We start from the raw sequence: 16805 nt of genomic DNA, 5'->3' as shown, positions 1-16805 counted from the left end.
ATCAATGGCACAGTCGTAGGGCCGGTGAGGGGGAAGCTGATCAGCTCCTGTCTCTTCGAAGACATCAGCAAAGTCCACATACTTCTGAGGGAGCTGAGGACCACCACTCGGGATGCCAGCTGCTAGAGTGGTGGGAGGAGTCAGATGGGGGCATGGGTCTCGGAAGCGTAGTTCCTGCTGGGCCCAGTCCACGATGGGGTTGTGCAGCTTCAGCCAGGAAAGGCCTAGAATCAGCGGGAAGCGAGGCATGCGGGCGACATCAAACCGCAGCTGTTCTTGGTGCTGCTGGACGTGGAAGGTGATGGGACAGGTCTCCTGGGTGACGGGGCCAGAACGGAGGAGGCGCCCGTCAATAGCCTCCACCAGCGACGGAATCCCTTTTGTCTGCACAGGGATCTGGTGCTGCTTCACAAAGGTGGCATCTATAAAACAGTGGGCCGCTCCCGAGTCCAGCATGGCATACACGAACAGCCAGCGTTCGTCAGGCAGACAGAGTTTGACTGGTAGCAGGAATGGCCCTGGGGTATCAGCCCGCTGTTCGGAGGACCCAGCTAGTCGCCCCAGGCTGGGGGGTCCACTTACGCCTGGGGCTGCCCTTTTGGCGGCGGTGGCAGCGAAGGTCCAGGTATCCGATGCTTAGCAGGGCAGCCAGAGGCATAGTGGCCTGCCGTGCCGCAGTAGAGGCACAGATTCTGCGTGCGGCGTCTGGTCTTTTCCTCTGGGGTCAGGCGGGGTCGAGCAGCTCCAAGCTGCATAGGCTCATCCTTGGTGCTGGTACTAGCTGGGGACGGGCGAGGAGCCAGGTAGCACGGCGCAGGGAGCTGGCGCCCTCTGGTCTTGGCTTGGCGGCGACTTTCCAGGCGGCCATCGATGCGGAGGCAGAGGGTGATAAGTCCTTGGAGCGTGGGTGGCTGCTCCACCCTGGCCAGTTCATCCAGGACCTCCTCTGCCAACCCCTCAGTAAACTGGTCCATCTGGGCAGCCTCATTCCACGCCAAGTCCTGGGTCAGGAGCTTGAATTCAGTGGCATATTGAGCCACCGAGGAGTTGCCTTGTTTCAGTGCCCTGATCTTCCGGTTGGCTGTGGCTGCTTGGACTGGGTTTGAGAAAGCAGCAGACAGGTGGGCCTCAAACCCCTGGTAATCAGTCAGTAGGGGAGAGGACGCGACCAGTAAGGGTGTGGCCCATTTTGCCGCCTGCCCCTTTAACAGACTGATGACGAAACACACCTTGGTTTTGTCATTGAGGAAGTCCCGTGCTCTCAGTTCAAAGTACAGCCGACACTGTGCTAGGAAGGCTGGAAATTCTTCCACGGCACCCCCAAATCTGTCAGGTGGGGGAACTGGGCACTTGGCTGGAGCACTGGCCGCAGGTTGTTGCTGCAAGTGCACTACTGCCTGTGTTAGCTGCTGTACCTGGGCTTGGAGCGCAGCCAGTAGTTCTGTGGTTTCACTTGCTTCAGCATCCATCCTGTGGAGTGGGTGTTTTTCGGTGGAAGCAATCTGTCACGGCTGGGGCCGGGTCAGGCAAAGTCCAGAGGCAGTCCGAGGTCTGTAGCCAGTAAGCAGGAGGGTCCGAGGCGCCAAATCCGAATCACTGTAGAAGTATCGCAGGTCCGAGGTCCAGAAGCCGAGGTCAGGGAGTCCAGAAGTCCAAAGCCAAAGTCAGGGAGTCAGGAACCAAAGTCAAGCCGGAGTGGATGCTAGAATGTCAGGGAGATGACTAGTTGCTTCCACAAAGCTTCCTCCCAAAGCCCACAGCTATATAGCCCTCTGCTGGCTGTTGCCCGTTTGGGCTAATTGCTGGCTCAGGGAGGCAGCCAGGATCCTGTTACAACTCAACTTCCTCTGAAGGGTCCCCAGCACCCATGACACAGGGCTGGCCCTGCTTCGCTCTCCTCCACTCTGCCCTCACCCATTTTGTAAACCATTTTATCCATTTGGGGCTCTGAACCCTCCAGCACCATCTTTTTGCCGCAGACAAGTGACTCCTGGGTGAAGTCAAAGGACAGAAAGATCTGTCCATATCAGTGCTTTGCTACTGTATAGGATCCAAGTCAAAATCCCTTAATGGGTCACTCCCACACAAAGGGATTTTCTAGGTGCCTTTCAGCAAGAACAATGTGATGCCCTTTTCACTTTGCCTGAAAAAGTCATGAGGATCCCCTACCCTCCTTTGCTACTTACCGTCCAGCCACTTCTGTGAAGTCATCTTGATAGAGTGTTGGAAGGCAATGTCTGTGAAAAAGGGAAGCTCCTCCTTCTTGCCAAAGGTATATTTATAGTGAGGGTCAGGGCGGTTCACAAATTCCTCCAGTGCCTTCAGGTCCTCCATCAGCTGAACGTTGGGCAAGCAGGATGCCAAGAGGAAAAGGGTGAGAGGATGCATGTCCCAACACCTACCCAGACCCTCTGCCTGTTCTTTCCTGAGAAGCGTCTCCTGCCAATGGCAAGAGGTTTGCTGTCTCTTATGGGTGACAAGAAGGAAGAGGGTTTTGCTGGCGTAGTTTTTGAGAGGAATGCCTTCCTGAACACTCTTGCTCACTTTAAATACCCATCCAGTCCCCTTGGGCTGAATCACAGACACAGGTTGTGACACAATCATCTCATGAGCTCAAGAAGGAGCCAGACATCTAACTAGGATTTCAACATTCAAAAAATCCTAAGGGGAACTAGAAACTTTCTTCTTTATGAGTATAACCTCCTGAGCATCCTTGATCCACTGTCTGTCTTATGGAAATAATAGAAGACATAGCCTAAACATGATATAGGAAATCTAACATTCTCTAAAATGATACAAAAACAGACAGTTCATATCCTGAAGCCTTGTAAATATAAAATGAAAAAGTCGAAAATACTCAAAGTAAATATTAACATATAAGAAAAGTAGACAATGTGGCAATTGGAGTACTGCGTACAAATCTAGTTTCTCGTTTGAAGTATTGTGAACAGTTCTGGTCACCACACCTCAAAAAAGATATTATAGCATTGAAAAAAGTGTAGGAAGGGGTAACTAGAATGCTTAAAGGGTTGGAACTCTCTCTCGATGAAGACAGCTTCTCCTTCCTTTGCATGGGGGAAGGGCTACCCATTGCTTGGGCCTATGGTGGCCTCAGTCCAAAGTGGTAAACTGCAGCATGGGTGGGCAGAGTCAGGGTGGTGGTTGGTATTTATTATGATTTTTGCCCTGGCCCCAGAATCACCAAAAGCACCCATGGTTCAACCTGGCTGGTATAATCCCCCCTTCTGGAAGGCTAGCTGGTAACAGATACTGGGTAGGGGTGTGCATTCGGTTCAGGTGAACCGAATAGACAGCCGAATACCCCCTGATTCGGAAGTATACAGTGTCGTATACTTCCAAATCCAATTAGAAGCCATTATACGGGAGCTGTATATGGCTCCTCGTATACTTCCGAATCAATATTCAGAAGTATATGGAACTCAATGTAAAAGGCGGGAAAGGAGCTTCTGCAGCCTCAGGGAAGCTGCTTGCCTCTTTTCCTGCCTTTCCCATAGCCTCCCTGGGATCAGGGAGGGAGGGGGAGGGGGAGAGGAGCACCAGCAGCCAATTCAAAGCATGCATTTGCAAAATACATTGCAAATGCATGCTTTGCAGGGCTGTTGTGTAGCTGATGGCTGGGCTAATCCCCCAGCCATCAGCAACATTGTTGTTCTTTTGTTTACTTGGGTATCCAAGTAAACACTGTTCTCTGGCCAATCACAGAGCAGTGGTATTTTTTGAAACTGCTCTATGTAGGGCCAGAGAACCTTTTTAAGCAGTCTGCCTGGCTGGACTCCATTCCATTGCTGCTGTGTTCGTGTTGGTGTGTGAGAGAGATTGTGCTGTGCTGACCCTTGGCCTCAGCTGCTGCTGCTCTCTCTCAGTCTTGCCTGACCTGCCTGAAGAAAACATATAAGGTAAGACAGTCTTGGGGTTCTTGTTTTTATTTTAGTTAGGATAAAAGTAAAAGGACTTTTTAAGACTAAGTCCCTTTACTTATCCAAAGTCAAGTTTTTTACCTGTCTACCTTAGGGACCGTCTCTCCCCATATGTACCCCAAAGGCTGCTGAGATCAGGTTCACAAAATCTACTGATAATCCCCGGGCCAAAGGAGGCCAAACTGAAAACTACAATAGAAAGGACTTTCTCAATCATGGCTCCCCACTGGTGGAATCAATTACCAGAGGAGGTGCGGGCCCTGCGGAGTCTTGCTCAGTTCCGGAGGGCCTGCAAGACCACCCTCTTTCAGCTGGCCTTTTCTTAATGCAGATTCTGCTGTACCATCATTATGAAAATCTGTAAATGCGTAAGATCGGAAATATTTGAAAATGTAGCACCGAATACGATCGCATGAAATTGTTGGGTTTAATTAGATGGTTTTAAGGGAATTTTAAGGAAATTGTATAATGTTGTAGATTGTTGTTTAATTATGTAATCTTTGTATTTTATATTGTGTTGTGAGCCGCCCTGAGCCTGCTTTGGTGGGGAGGGCGGGATATAAATTAAATATTATTATTATTTGGGTGGGTGGGTAGCTTATTTGGGGTTAAGGTTAGGGGGTTCTGCTGGGGGTGGGGGCTTGGGATGGGGGGTTTGCCAATTTGCCTATAACTTACTTTAGTGAGAGGACTTTTAAAAGTGCAGTGTCCTTTTACTTCTCCTGATTTGGGTGGCTTGGATTTTTTGGGGTTAGAGTGAAGGTTTTTTGGGGGGTAGGGGTTGGTTGTTCCTGTATTGTTAAAAGTCAATGGTTTTTTACTGTTTTAAAAGGATTCTGTGTTTGATTTGTTGCTGCTGTGTTGTGCTGCTGTTGTTCCTTTTCTCTTCTGATTCTGTTTCTTGGGGGGGGGGGTGCTGTTTTGCCTAATTTTTATTGTTAAAAAGTTCAGTTTTTTAACAGTTGAGTTTGTTGGCCTTTTTTTGGATTTGTTTGGATCTGTTGCTGTTGGTTTTGCATTCTGTCCTGTTGTCCCTTTTCCTGGTTCTGTTTTTTTTGGGTGTGTGTGTTAAAAGTTAAGTTTCTTTGTGTCACGTTTTGATTTTTTTTAATTACCTCTAGTTGGTGTGAAGGGGTTGGTGTGTAGGCTGCATGGGATGGGTCACTTCCATATTTTTATAGAGCTATTTTTGGAGTCTGAGGGTTCCATGCAAATTTGGGGGCTCTCCCTCAAACCCCCTCTCCTGCAGGCGGCTTCCAATATACCCTATTCTGCCATTGATTTCAATGGCCCATAGGGTATAATGTGTGGGATAGGGGCACCCTCTTTGGGTTCCCCTGCAATAGGAACCCCTGGCCCAACATTTTTGGACTTGGAGGGTTCATAAGGGAAGAGTCCCCTGCAAATTTGGGGGCTCTTCCTCAAACCCTCTCCCCTCCTGGTGGCTTCCAATATACCCTATTTTGCCATTGATTTCAATGGCCTATAGGGTATAATTGGGCCGTATATTAAGAAATAGCCGTATATCTCCCATATATACGAATATTCCAAATACCGGTATTCAGAAATATACGGTATTCTGAATATTTTGGCCCCATATATATCCGAATCAGTTTAATTCTGAATTTTTGTTTTTTTGCACACCCCTAATATTGGGCTGCAACCATGATCAAGCATACAGTGTTCACATGTACTTAGTGCAATTCCCCCTTCTGAACGAACGTCAAGGAACGTCGTCACCTCTGCCATGCTGACTGCTTACCTTTTTGATGCTCAGTACAATATCAGTGGGGGTGGGTGGGGGGGTGGGCTACCTCCGGGTGTCCTGCCACCCCAGGGAAAGTGCATGCGCAATACATCGCCTATCCTTTCCCGGTGTAGTGAACGCTGCGTGGTCACTGTCTGGCTATGCCTGGCAGATGGTCACTGCAATGGCCTCTCCTACATCACTGCATCCGTGGCAACACCTTCTCGCTGGTCCCCCCCTGTTTTCACAGAGTTTGCCACGTCATGATGCGACTGAATGTCCGGCGGTATAACCGGATGGGCAGGTTGGGCTCACCAACCTCACCAGACAAGAGAAGGAAAACTCTAACATCAAGCCCGGGCAGACAGAGCTCGTTAATGTAACATCTACCACCTGGAGGACTCGCTGCCGGCGTCCCGGCTTACTGGGCCATGGCAGATGACCCCATGGCGAAAGGGTGGAGCCAGTACTGCGCACACTGCGCTTCACCTAAAAATTCCTCTGCGCAGGCCTGAAAGGTATCCACATCCACAACCCACAACATACCAAGTCCTGCAGCGATGGGCAAGGGGCGAAATGGCAGGTGGAAGATGCCACTGGAAGCCGCAGTCCCGATCCTGCATGTAGGCGGTTTAGGGTATTGGTCGCTTGATGCTGACCCGGAGACGAAAGCATTTTTCGGCAGCACCCTGAACAACCAAGCAGCCTTATTTAGGGACAGCACTGCGTGCTCCGTATGGAGATGGGCCTAGAAAATGTGGCCTAAACAAAGCTCGTCTCCCCACCCCCAGTTGGCTAGCCGCGGTCAACGGGCATCCTTACTTGCGGTCGAAAAATAACAACAAAGAAACGGCATGCACCTGCCTCACAAAGTGTGCAAAGACTAAAGCTTGCATGTTGGAACATCAGAACCATGCTTGACACAGTAGACAGTGGTCGCCCTGAACGACGCTCTGCTCTAGTTGCCCACGAACTTCTCAGGTTGAATATTGACATAGCAGCTCTCAGTGAGGTCCGTTTCCCTGAGGAAGGTAGTCTTCAAGAACACGGTGCTGGCTATACCCTTTACTGGTCAGGTAAGTCAAAGGCTGAGAGCCGCCTTTCTGGCGTTGGCTTCATGGTCAGGAACTCCATTGCCTCTAAACTCGAAAACCTGCCAACAGGTCACTCAGATCGCATCATGTCTATGCGCCTCCCACTTCAAAACAAGCAGCAAGCAACACTCTTCAGTGTGTATGCCCAAACCCTTCAAGCAGATCCTGCAGAAAAGAACAAGTTCTATGCTGATCTACGTAACCTCGTACGGAAGACCCCTACAGAGGACAAGGTGATCATCCTTGGCGACTTCAATGCCAGAGTAGGTAAAGACTCGAATGCCTGGAAAGGAGTACTTGGCAAACATGGCATTGGCAACTGCAATGATAACAGGCGCCTCCTGCTAGAATTCTGCACGGAGCATCAGCTCACCATTACCAACACTATCTTCCAGCAGAAGAACAGTCTGAAGACAACCTGGATGCACCCATGGTCCAAACATTGGCACCTTATTGACTATATTCTGGTGCGCCAGAGAGACCTTCAAGATGTCTTACACACTCGAGTAATGCCCAGTGCAGAATGTCATATGGATCATCGTCTTGTACGCTGCAATCTCCATCTTCACTTTAAATCTACACCCAGGAGAGGAGGTATCCCCCGGAGGAAGTTTCAGGTTGGCAGCCTTCAGTCAGCCGAAGTTAAAGCTGCCTTCCAGGCAAAACTCCAGACAAGAATTGAGGACCCCAGTCGCCTCACAGATCCTTCTCCAGAAGCACTCTGGGAACACCTAAAAACTACCATCCTGTTGACCTCTGAAGAAGTCCTCGGGTTCTCCACAAGGAAGAACAAGGACTGGTTTGATGAGAACAATCAAGAGATCCAAGAATTACTGGCGAAAAAGAGATCTGCCTACCAAGCACATCTTGCTCAGCCCTCCTGTCCCGGGAAAAAAGCAACCTTTGGCGCTGTATGTAGCAACCTTCAGCACAAGCTTCAAGACATTCAGAACGAGTGGTGGACCAAGTTTGCTGAGAGAACCCAGCTATGTGCAGACACTGGTGATTTAAGAGGGTTCTACGAAGCCCTGAAGGCAGTATATGGTCCATCATATCAGGCTCAGAGTCCCTTGCATAGTGCAGACGGCCAAGTGCTCCTCACAGACAAGGCATCCATACTGAACCGGTGGTCGGAGTATTTTCAGGTTCTCTTCAGTGCCAATCGCGTAGTTCAAGATTCAGCAATCCACCTCACCCCACTTCAACCAGTGAAAACAGAGTTGGATGAGATCCCCACCCTAGAAGAGACTGTTAAAGCCATCAAGCAACTGAAAAGAGGCAAGGCAGAGGGAGTTGATGGAATCCCACCAGAGATCTGGAAGCATGGGGGCATAGTACTACATAGCACACTTCACAAAGTACTTGTCACCTGCTGGGAACTACCACAGGACTTTTGCGATGAAATCATCATTACTCTACATAAGAACAAAGGGGAAAAGTCAGATTTCTCCAACTACTGGGGGATAACCCTGCTCTCCATCGCAGGCAAAATCCTTGCTAGAATACTCCTGAACAGACTGGTGCCCACCATTGCAGAAGAACTCCTCCCAGAGTGCCAGAGTGGCTTCAGGGCTAACAGGAGAACCACCGACATGGTATTTGTTCTCAGGCAGCTCCAAGAGAAATGCAGGGAACAGAACAAGGGTCTATATGTGACTTTTGTCGACCTTACCAAAACTTTTGATACTGTTAGCAGGAACGGCCTGTGGCATATCTTGGAACATTTAGGATGTCCCCCACGGTTCCTCAGTATGGTCATCCAGCTACATGAAGACCAGCGAGGCCAAATCAGACACTGCAACGATCTCTCGGAGCCCTTCCCAATAGGCACAGGTGTAAAGCAAGGCTGTGTTCTCGCACCAACTCTCTTTACGATCTTCTTTAGCATGATGCTTCAAAGAGCCACAGTAGATTTAGATGACGATGATGGTGTCTACATCTGCTATCGCACCGATGGCAGCCTGTTCAACCTAAGGCGACTAAAGCCCCACTCCTAGACAATGGAAAAACTTATCCGAGAGCTACTGTTTGCTGATGATGCTGCACTTCTCTCCCACTCGGTATCAGCTCTGCAGCATATGACGTCCTGCTTTGCAGAGGCTGCCAAGCTATTCGGCCTAGAAGTTAATCTGAAGAAGACAGAAGTTCTCCACCAGCCTGCACCCCAGGAAGATTATCACCCTCCTTGCATCACTGTGGGTGAATCAGTTTTGAAGACAGTCCAGCAGTTCAGCTACCTGGGGTGCATCATCTCCTCAGACGCCAAGATCGACAAGGAGATTGACAATAGACTGGCAAAGGCAAACCGTGCATTTGGCCGACTGCATAAAAGAGTGTGGACCAACAAGCATCTAAAAAAAGGCACAAAGATCAATGTTTACAAAGCGGTTGTGATGACAACCCTCATCTACGGCTCTGAATCGTGGGTTTTATACCGTCATCATCTGCGACTCCTTGAGCGCTTTCATCAGTGCTGCCTTCGCACCATCCTCAACATCCACTGGAGTGACTTTGTGACCAACACTGAAGTCCTCAAGCGGGCGGAGGTTACAAGCATCGAGGCATTGTTGTTGAAGACGCAGCTGCGCTGGGCAGGGCATATCTCCAGGATGGAAAACCACCGCCTTCCCAAAATTGCCCTGTATGGCGAACTTTCCACCGGCCATCGAAATAGAGGGGCACCAAAGAAGAGGTACAAGGACTCCTTGAAAAAATCCCTTGGTACCTGTTGCACTAACCATCACCACTGGTCTGACCTAGCCTTAGATCGCAAAGCATGGAGGCACACCATCCACCAGGCTGTTTTTTCCTTTGAGAACGTACGCATAGCTGGACTTGAGGATAAAAGGAGATTGAGGAAGAATCGTACTGCTACAGCACCAACCCCAAATCAGACTTTTCCCTGCAGCCACTGTGGCCGGACCTGCCTGTCCCGCATTGGTCTTGTCCGCCACCAGCGAGCCTGCAGCAGATGTGGACTACTGCACCTTTCTTAAATCTTCGTTCGCAAAGTCAAGCCGAGAGAGAGACAATATCAGTAACATTGCATCAAAATGTCAGTGGTGGCCCATATACCATAGAGAACAGTATATTGGCAGTGGTTTCTACTCCCATTTAGATGTGCCACACTTGAGATTGAAGCTTAAAAACTGTCACAGAACAGAAAGGCCATCTGCAACTTATGCCTAGAATTTTTACTGAACCTTGGGGGTGGAGAAGAGATGAGGAAACTGGAAGTAGAACAGTCTCCTTTTGCAGCTGTCTCTAGAATAGAGAAAAGACACCCCCCCCTCCTAAAAAAAAAAAAATCTCATCAGCACAAGGCACAATGAGGAGAAAAAGAGATCCAGGGTCTCTTAGAGTTTTAAAATGGGCCCAGTTCCAAGAGTATGCCTTGGAAAAATAGTTGGAAGGTTTCAGGGAACTCTTCCCATTTGGAGCTGATGAAACCTTTTTCTTGTGACAGACAACTTAATGTGTGACAGACAATTTTTATATGATTTGTGCTTTAGTAGCGAATAAGATCTTTCTCCCTTTAGAGACGTAGCAAGGAGAAACGCCACATCATTTACTTCTGGGAACTAGTAATGGAAATGCCCTTCCCTGAAGTTTTCATAAATGTGCAGCTGGTCCTTCCAGGCACTGAAGGTTATATGGCTGCCTTTCAGAGCAATCCTTTGCCATGCCAGTGCTGCAATGTCTAGCCATTTCATAACTGCAGCACTAGTCTATTCCCTATGGGCATACATTATGCAGTGGCCAACAGACAAAGTGTTGGGAAATGCATTTTAAGATTCAGAGGTGTGGCAATAACTGGTGACGAAGCTTAAGCTTATCAAAAGAAACAAAGTTTACTATAAAAACATAAGGAAAAGGTACTTGGGATAAAAGAAAAATAAACATTGAATTCTAGCATGGCTAACTAGGTCTTATCTGCTACATGGCTACAATTGCAACTCTTTGATAGCTGGTTCTTCTTCGCAGAGAAATTTGTGCCAGAAAGAAGAGCAGTTCAGCTTGCATAGAACATCAATGGAGTTTCAGGCACAAGATGCCAACTGACCAATGCAGTGTTTACATTTCCCCCAGCTTAGAAGACCCAGCCCCTAATTGGGTTTACTGATCAAAGCCACCAAGTATTACACCATCTTTCAATTTACAAAAATATATTATAAGGATTGTGTACAACGTATAATTGACAATACAACAAAGATAGAGGCTGGCGGTGCTAGGGCCTTTTAATGTAACAGAAAACTCCAAGGGGCCAAAAAACCCCTGTCTCCAAATGAAAAGATATAAGTCCAAACTTGGAAATAGTCCAACTGATATTAACAAGGTGGGTGCTCCTGAGGAGTGTAGCTTCAACGCAGCTGAATTTTCTGTTACTTTAAAAGGCCCTAGCACCGCCAGCCTCTATCATTATTGTATTGTCTATTATGTGTTGTACACAATCCTTATAATATATTTTTGCAAACTGAGAAATGGTGTAATAATTGGTGGCTTTGATCAGTTGACTAATTGCACCAAGTGCCCTTCAAGCAGCAGACCTAATAGGCTTTAGGCTACAATGCATCACTTCCTCTTTTAGGTAAACAGCAACTGTTAACTCTAAAATGGCTGGAATATAAATAACTTGCATTCCAACACAAAGTCAGTAGGCTCGCAGCGTTTTCTGATTGTAACCGGGGTAGCGTCTATAGAAACTCAGCCTTGGTGGTCAGTGGAGGCATTGTGTGGAGGAGGTGGCATTATTATAGACAGGTCCCCCTTCAACACCTTCGCCAATGACTAGACTGGAGCTATCTCTACCTCAGATAACTACTTTAGTTTATAAAACAACTATCAACTTTTGGTTGAAGATCATTTTTCATATGGCTCCGGAACTGTTAACCTTGGCGTATGGGGAAATGAAGGATAGGTCTTGGCGCAGTTTTGTTCTGAATATAGTGGCCAAGCTTGGGTTTTCAGTTGATTTTTTGGGTTCTCTTGGGTTTGACACGGCTAAAGCCTTGGTCAAGCAAAGATTGTTAGATCAATCTATTCAAGCTGACATGGGAACTATAGGTGAATTGAAAACAGCTGTGATTTATAAACACTTATCTTTATCGTATCCGATATTTTCTTCATATTTTGTTACTTTAGCAAATCCCAAGCTTCGGAAAGCATTTACGAGGCCTCGCTTTGATCTATTACCTTTATTGGCTAGTGAAGGTCGCTTTAGGCAGATTCCTTACCGGAAAAGAGTTTGTATTTGTAACCAAACCTCTATTGAGGACCTTTCTCATGCCATGTTTTATTGCCCTGATTTTAACTCTGAATGGAATAGGTTTTGGGGTGTTATTCTGTTGTCTCTTCTTGGGAAGTCAAATCAGGAGAAACTAGTTTTTTTACTATCTGATAGAGATAAATACAGTACTTTTCAAGTTGCAAGGTTTGCGGCTGTCGTCATGGAAAAGAAAATGAAGACCGCCCCTCATTGATCGCTCCCTATTATCACTCTCAGTTCTTTTCTAGTGTAGTCCTGGTTAAATTTTGTTGATGTTCTAAATTTTAAATTTAGATTGTTAAGGTTCTAAAAGTTTAGAATGTATAGATTTTTAGGTTTTAAAATTTTTATTGACATTTTATTCTAGATATTTTAGGATTGTATGATTTTTTATCGTAGTATGGAATGAGGTGCTGGATGCTGCCTTGTGTTTTCTCTTCGTTCCCTTTCGTCTTATTGCTGTATTTGGTTGGTTGCTATGGCAATACTTTTGCTAATGCAATAAAGATATTGATTGAGATTATAGACAGGGCCACCATAAGAACATAAGAGAAGCCATGTTGGATCAGGCCAATGGCCCATCCAGTCCAACACTCTGTGTCACATAAGAACATAAGAGAAGCCATGTTGGATCAGGCCAATGGCCCATCCAGTCCAACACTCTGTGTCACATAAGAACATAAGAGAAGCCATGTTGGATCAGGCCAATGGCCCATCCAGCCCAACACTCTGTACACCCAATAGCCCATAAATCCAGGTGCCATCAGGAGGTTCATCAGTAGGGATCCAATTCTATGAACCCCCAAATAAGGTGCCCCTATCCTCCAGTATTTCCAATTTAAAAGGTGTGCATGTGGTCTCAACTTTCAATCTAACTAAAATTATGACAGCCGAAGTTTCTGATTCTGAACGTGTCCTTTAATACTCAGAATCTTCCAGTAAGGGTTTAATCTCCAAAATCTATAACATTCTGATGCTTATTAATTCTACACAACCTTCTCCCAATCAATGCAAACGATGTCAGGATTGTGGAGTAGCACTTACTGAGGAAAACTGGTCGGAAATATGGTCTTCTAAGCTATTGGGGAGTCCTCTAATACACATAAAATTCTAATCCTTTAAGCTGACACGATGGTACCTCACACTTTATCTGCCGTGTCTGCAGTGTCATCTAACCATTATCTGCAGTGTCATCTAACCATTCACCATTATACTGGAGGAATTGTGGAGAAGTATTTTTGCCCACTGCTGGTGCCAGCGTCCCATCTTTAAAACTTTTTGGCAAGAAGTCCTTACTCATATTCAACTAATTACATGCTTTGGAATTCCATTTTCACCTCAATTACTTTTCTTAAACCTCTGGAATGGAATACAAGTTCTTCATCATAAACAAGATCTAATTTCGAGTCTCCTAGTAGCAGCCAGAACTGCAATTGCCTCATCATGGAAATCGCCTCAGGCTCCTTCTCTCTCAAGCTGGTTTGCCAAAATCTGGGACATCCTTATCATGGGGGGAAAAAATCACTGCTCACATACAACATTCTGAAGTTTGCCATAAAAAACTCACATTTCATGGGAAAATGGTCTTCACTTGTAGATTATGTAGCAACTCATGATCTCCAACCATACAATTCAGAATATCTCAATTTACTCTAATCCCCCCCCCCTTTGAAATATCTTCTTTCCTCTTCTGTTTGTGCTAGTCTTTGTCTAGCAGAAGGTACTTTTTATAATAATAATAGCATACATTAGTTTGCCCTGATATTCTTTAAATTCCGTAATTGATTGATTATGGCATCTTACATAACTTGATGTTAATCTACTTGCTATGTTTCCTATCTTTTGTTTTCTTTTCTATATAATGTGGCTGTTATGTTCTTGTCCAATAGGGTTTAAAGCTTGTTTACACATTCTTCTTACTTAGCTATAGTCAATATTATTTATTGCACTGCAATGTTATTTACACCCTTCTCCCTTTGCATTCTTGTTTGTTTTTTGTATTGGAAAAGTCCAATAAAATGTTAATTACCAGAGTGTCAGACTTAGGACAATATCCTTTGTTTCTCAAGTTTCTCTCTGCCTGCTAGCTACAGATGTAGCCATGACCCTATCTCTGTATCTGCTCCTCACAGTGAACTATGTTAGCTTCTGGCAACATAGACTATGGGATCATTTTATAATAAACAAAATTTCTATTAATACTCAGCTGCCAAATGCTAAATTTTATGACTCACATGTTATAGTTATCTGGTTTCCTCACAGAACATGATGTATTCCCATGTACATCAATATATAGAAAAATGATATATTTTAAAATACTCTTTATTTAACCAATTGTAAGAATATCTTGTAAGAAGAGCCCCGTGGCGCAGAGTGGTAAAGCTGCAGTACTGCAGTCGGAGCCCTCTGCTCACGACCTGAGTTTGATCCCAGCGGAAGCTGGATTCAGGTAGCCGGCTCCAGGTCGACTCAGCCTTCCATCCTTTTGAGGTTGGTAAAATGAATACCCAGCTTGCTGGGGGGAAAGTGTAGATGTCTGGGGAAGGCAATGGCAAACCACCCCGTAAAAAGTCTGCCGTGAAAACGTGAAAGCAACGTCATCCAAGAGTCGGAAACAACTGGTGCTTGCACAGGGGATCTTTCCTTTCCTTTCCTTTCCTTTCCTTTCCTTTCCTTTCCTTTCCTTTCCTTTCCTTTCCTTTCCTTTCCTTTCCTTTCCTTTCCTTTCCTTTCCTTTCCGTTTAAAATACATTAATAATTATACAATAAAATACATAAAAACACATAAAACTCACTTCAATATGTACTATGCTACTTTTCCTTAAATCAATTCTTCAATATTCCAGTATTCAATAATCTGATGTTCGAGATTTGAATATTCAGGCATTCCGATAACAATTAATTATATGCCAACCGGAAGAGGGCTGTTTTGCAGGCCCTGCGGAACTGTTCAAGGTCCCGCAGGGCCCTCACCTCCTCCGGGAGCTGATTCCACCAACAGGGAGCTGCAATCGAAAAGGCCCTGTCTCCGGTCTCTGGGAGAGCCAGTTTGGTGTAGTGGTTAAGTGTCTGGACTCTTATCTGGGAGAACCGGGTTTGATTCCCCACCCCTCCACTTGCACCTGCTGGCATGGCCTTGGGTCAGCCATAGCTCTGGCAGAGGTTGTCCTTGAAAGGGCAGCTGCTGTGAGAGCCCTCTCCAGCCCCACCCACCTCACAGGGTGTCTGTTGTGGGGGAGGAAGGTAAAGGAGATTGTGAGCCGCTCTGAGACTCTTCGGAATGGAGGGCGGGATATAAATCCAATATCATCATCTTCTTCTTCTCCTTTCCTTTCCTTTCCTTTCCTTTCCTTTCCTTTCCTTTCCTTTCCTTTCCTTTCCTTTCCTTTCCTTTCCTTTCCTTTCCTTTCCTTTCCTTTCCTTTCCTTTCCTTTCCTTTCCTTTCCTTTCCTTTTCCTTTTCCTTTTCCTTTTCCTTTTCCTTTTCCTTTTCCTTTTCCTTTCCTTTCCTTTCCTTTCCTTTTCCTTTTCCTTTTCCTTTTCCTTTCCTTTCCTTTCCTTTCCTTTCCTTTCCTTTCCTTTCCGAAACTGGTCACCAGCATCAAGGTGAATTTCAAAAAAAAAGAAATGTCCCTTCCCATTACAATGTTATTGGCCCAATGGTATCCAAATCAATGCTATGGATGAATGAAGCTCTAAACCTTGGCCTACCTGAGTCCAGTAATCAAACCACTACACCACATTGGCACTAACATCTTCTGCTTTTTCTAGACAAATACGACCAAAACCATGCATTTCCACGCAAACCCAAACCCCAAAGATGTTTTTCTTACTATGCCGACACCGTTCATGGTACCAGGTAGGGTTCTTCTTGCCACACTGAAGTGCAGCAGATACTTGGTTTCTGACAAAGGTCTTTCTCGGCAGATAACACACATCCCATACTGCCTTTAACATTCTTAGGAGAGACTTCAGGATGAAGATAGCATCTGGGAACTCTTCTAAAGTAAAATGGATTCCAAGAACTACTGAGAGAGTTGTGAGTATCTTTTTGTTGGCATAGTTTAATGAGTGAAGATACTTGAAATTTAAAGGAGATATAACCTGATATCTTTACATTTCAGAAACTAAATAGGATCAGCTATAGACCCTCCACGTCTGCACTTCCCATATCCAAATTCTAGGGTCTACCTCTTTGTCTACACAGATAAGGGTCGCATAATATCACCAAACAGGGCTGGCCCACCCACTAAGCAACCTTAGGCGGTCACCTAGGGCACGGCCCTGGGGGGTGTCAACTCAGCAATAGTCCTCAAGAACCAGGCCTCTCTGTTGATTTAGATAAGGTAGTTTATTTGATAGACAAAAGCAGCAGCATGATTCTGTGTTCAGATCTGGTAACTGACAAGTTACCCTTTCCCCACTACAAGTTTGCATGCAGGTATGAATTGCACCTCCTCCCATAGTTTTGTGTCACAATTCAGGTGCTAGATAGTCTCTACAGAGGTGCCCAAGCAGCCTTGGTTTCCAAGGCCTCCCCAGTGAGGCCGAGAGATTACGTATGTGCTATGAACAGTACCAGGCAAGCGAAAGCAAACGCTTCCGTCCCCCCAGTTACACAGGTCAGCCTCACCCAAACATGAAGAAGAAGAAGAAGACTGCAGATTTATACCCCACCCTTCTCTCAGAATCAGAGATTCAGAGCAGCTTACAATCTCCCATATCTTCTCCCCCCACAACAGACACCCTGTGAGGTGGGTG

The 16805-nt window shown here is 46.1% G+C and overlaps 1 protein-coding gene across 1 annotated transcript in view; it reads right to left on the bottom strand.

The window, feature by feature from the left end:
• The window catches only part of LOC132569140 (autocrine proliferation repressor protein A-like), a 47725-nt gene extending 45337 nt beyond the window's left edge, over positions 1–2388 (bottom strand). The window contains exon 1 of the mRNA XM_060235324.1: positions 2187–2388. Coding sequence (XP_060091307.1) covers positions 2187–2388 — 202 coding nt within the window. The remainder of the gene's footprint in view (positions 1–2186) is intronic.
• Between the last annotated feature and the right edge of the window lie 14417 nt (positions 2389–16805).

Source organism: Heteronotia binoei, chromosome 3 (assembly GCF_032191835.1).
Source record: "Heteronotia binoei isolate CCM8104 ecotype False Entrance Well chromosome 3, APGP_CSIRO_Hbin_v1, whole genome shotgun sequence".
Taxonomy (NCBI): Eukaryota; Metazoa; Chordata; class Lepidosauria; order Squamata; family Gekkonidae; genus Heteronotia; species Heteronotia binoei.
The sequence above is the reverse complement of the archived record's forward strand: the minus strand, read 5'-3'. Positions and strand labels throughout refer to the sequence as shown.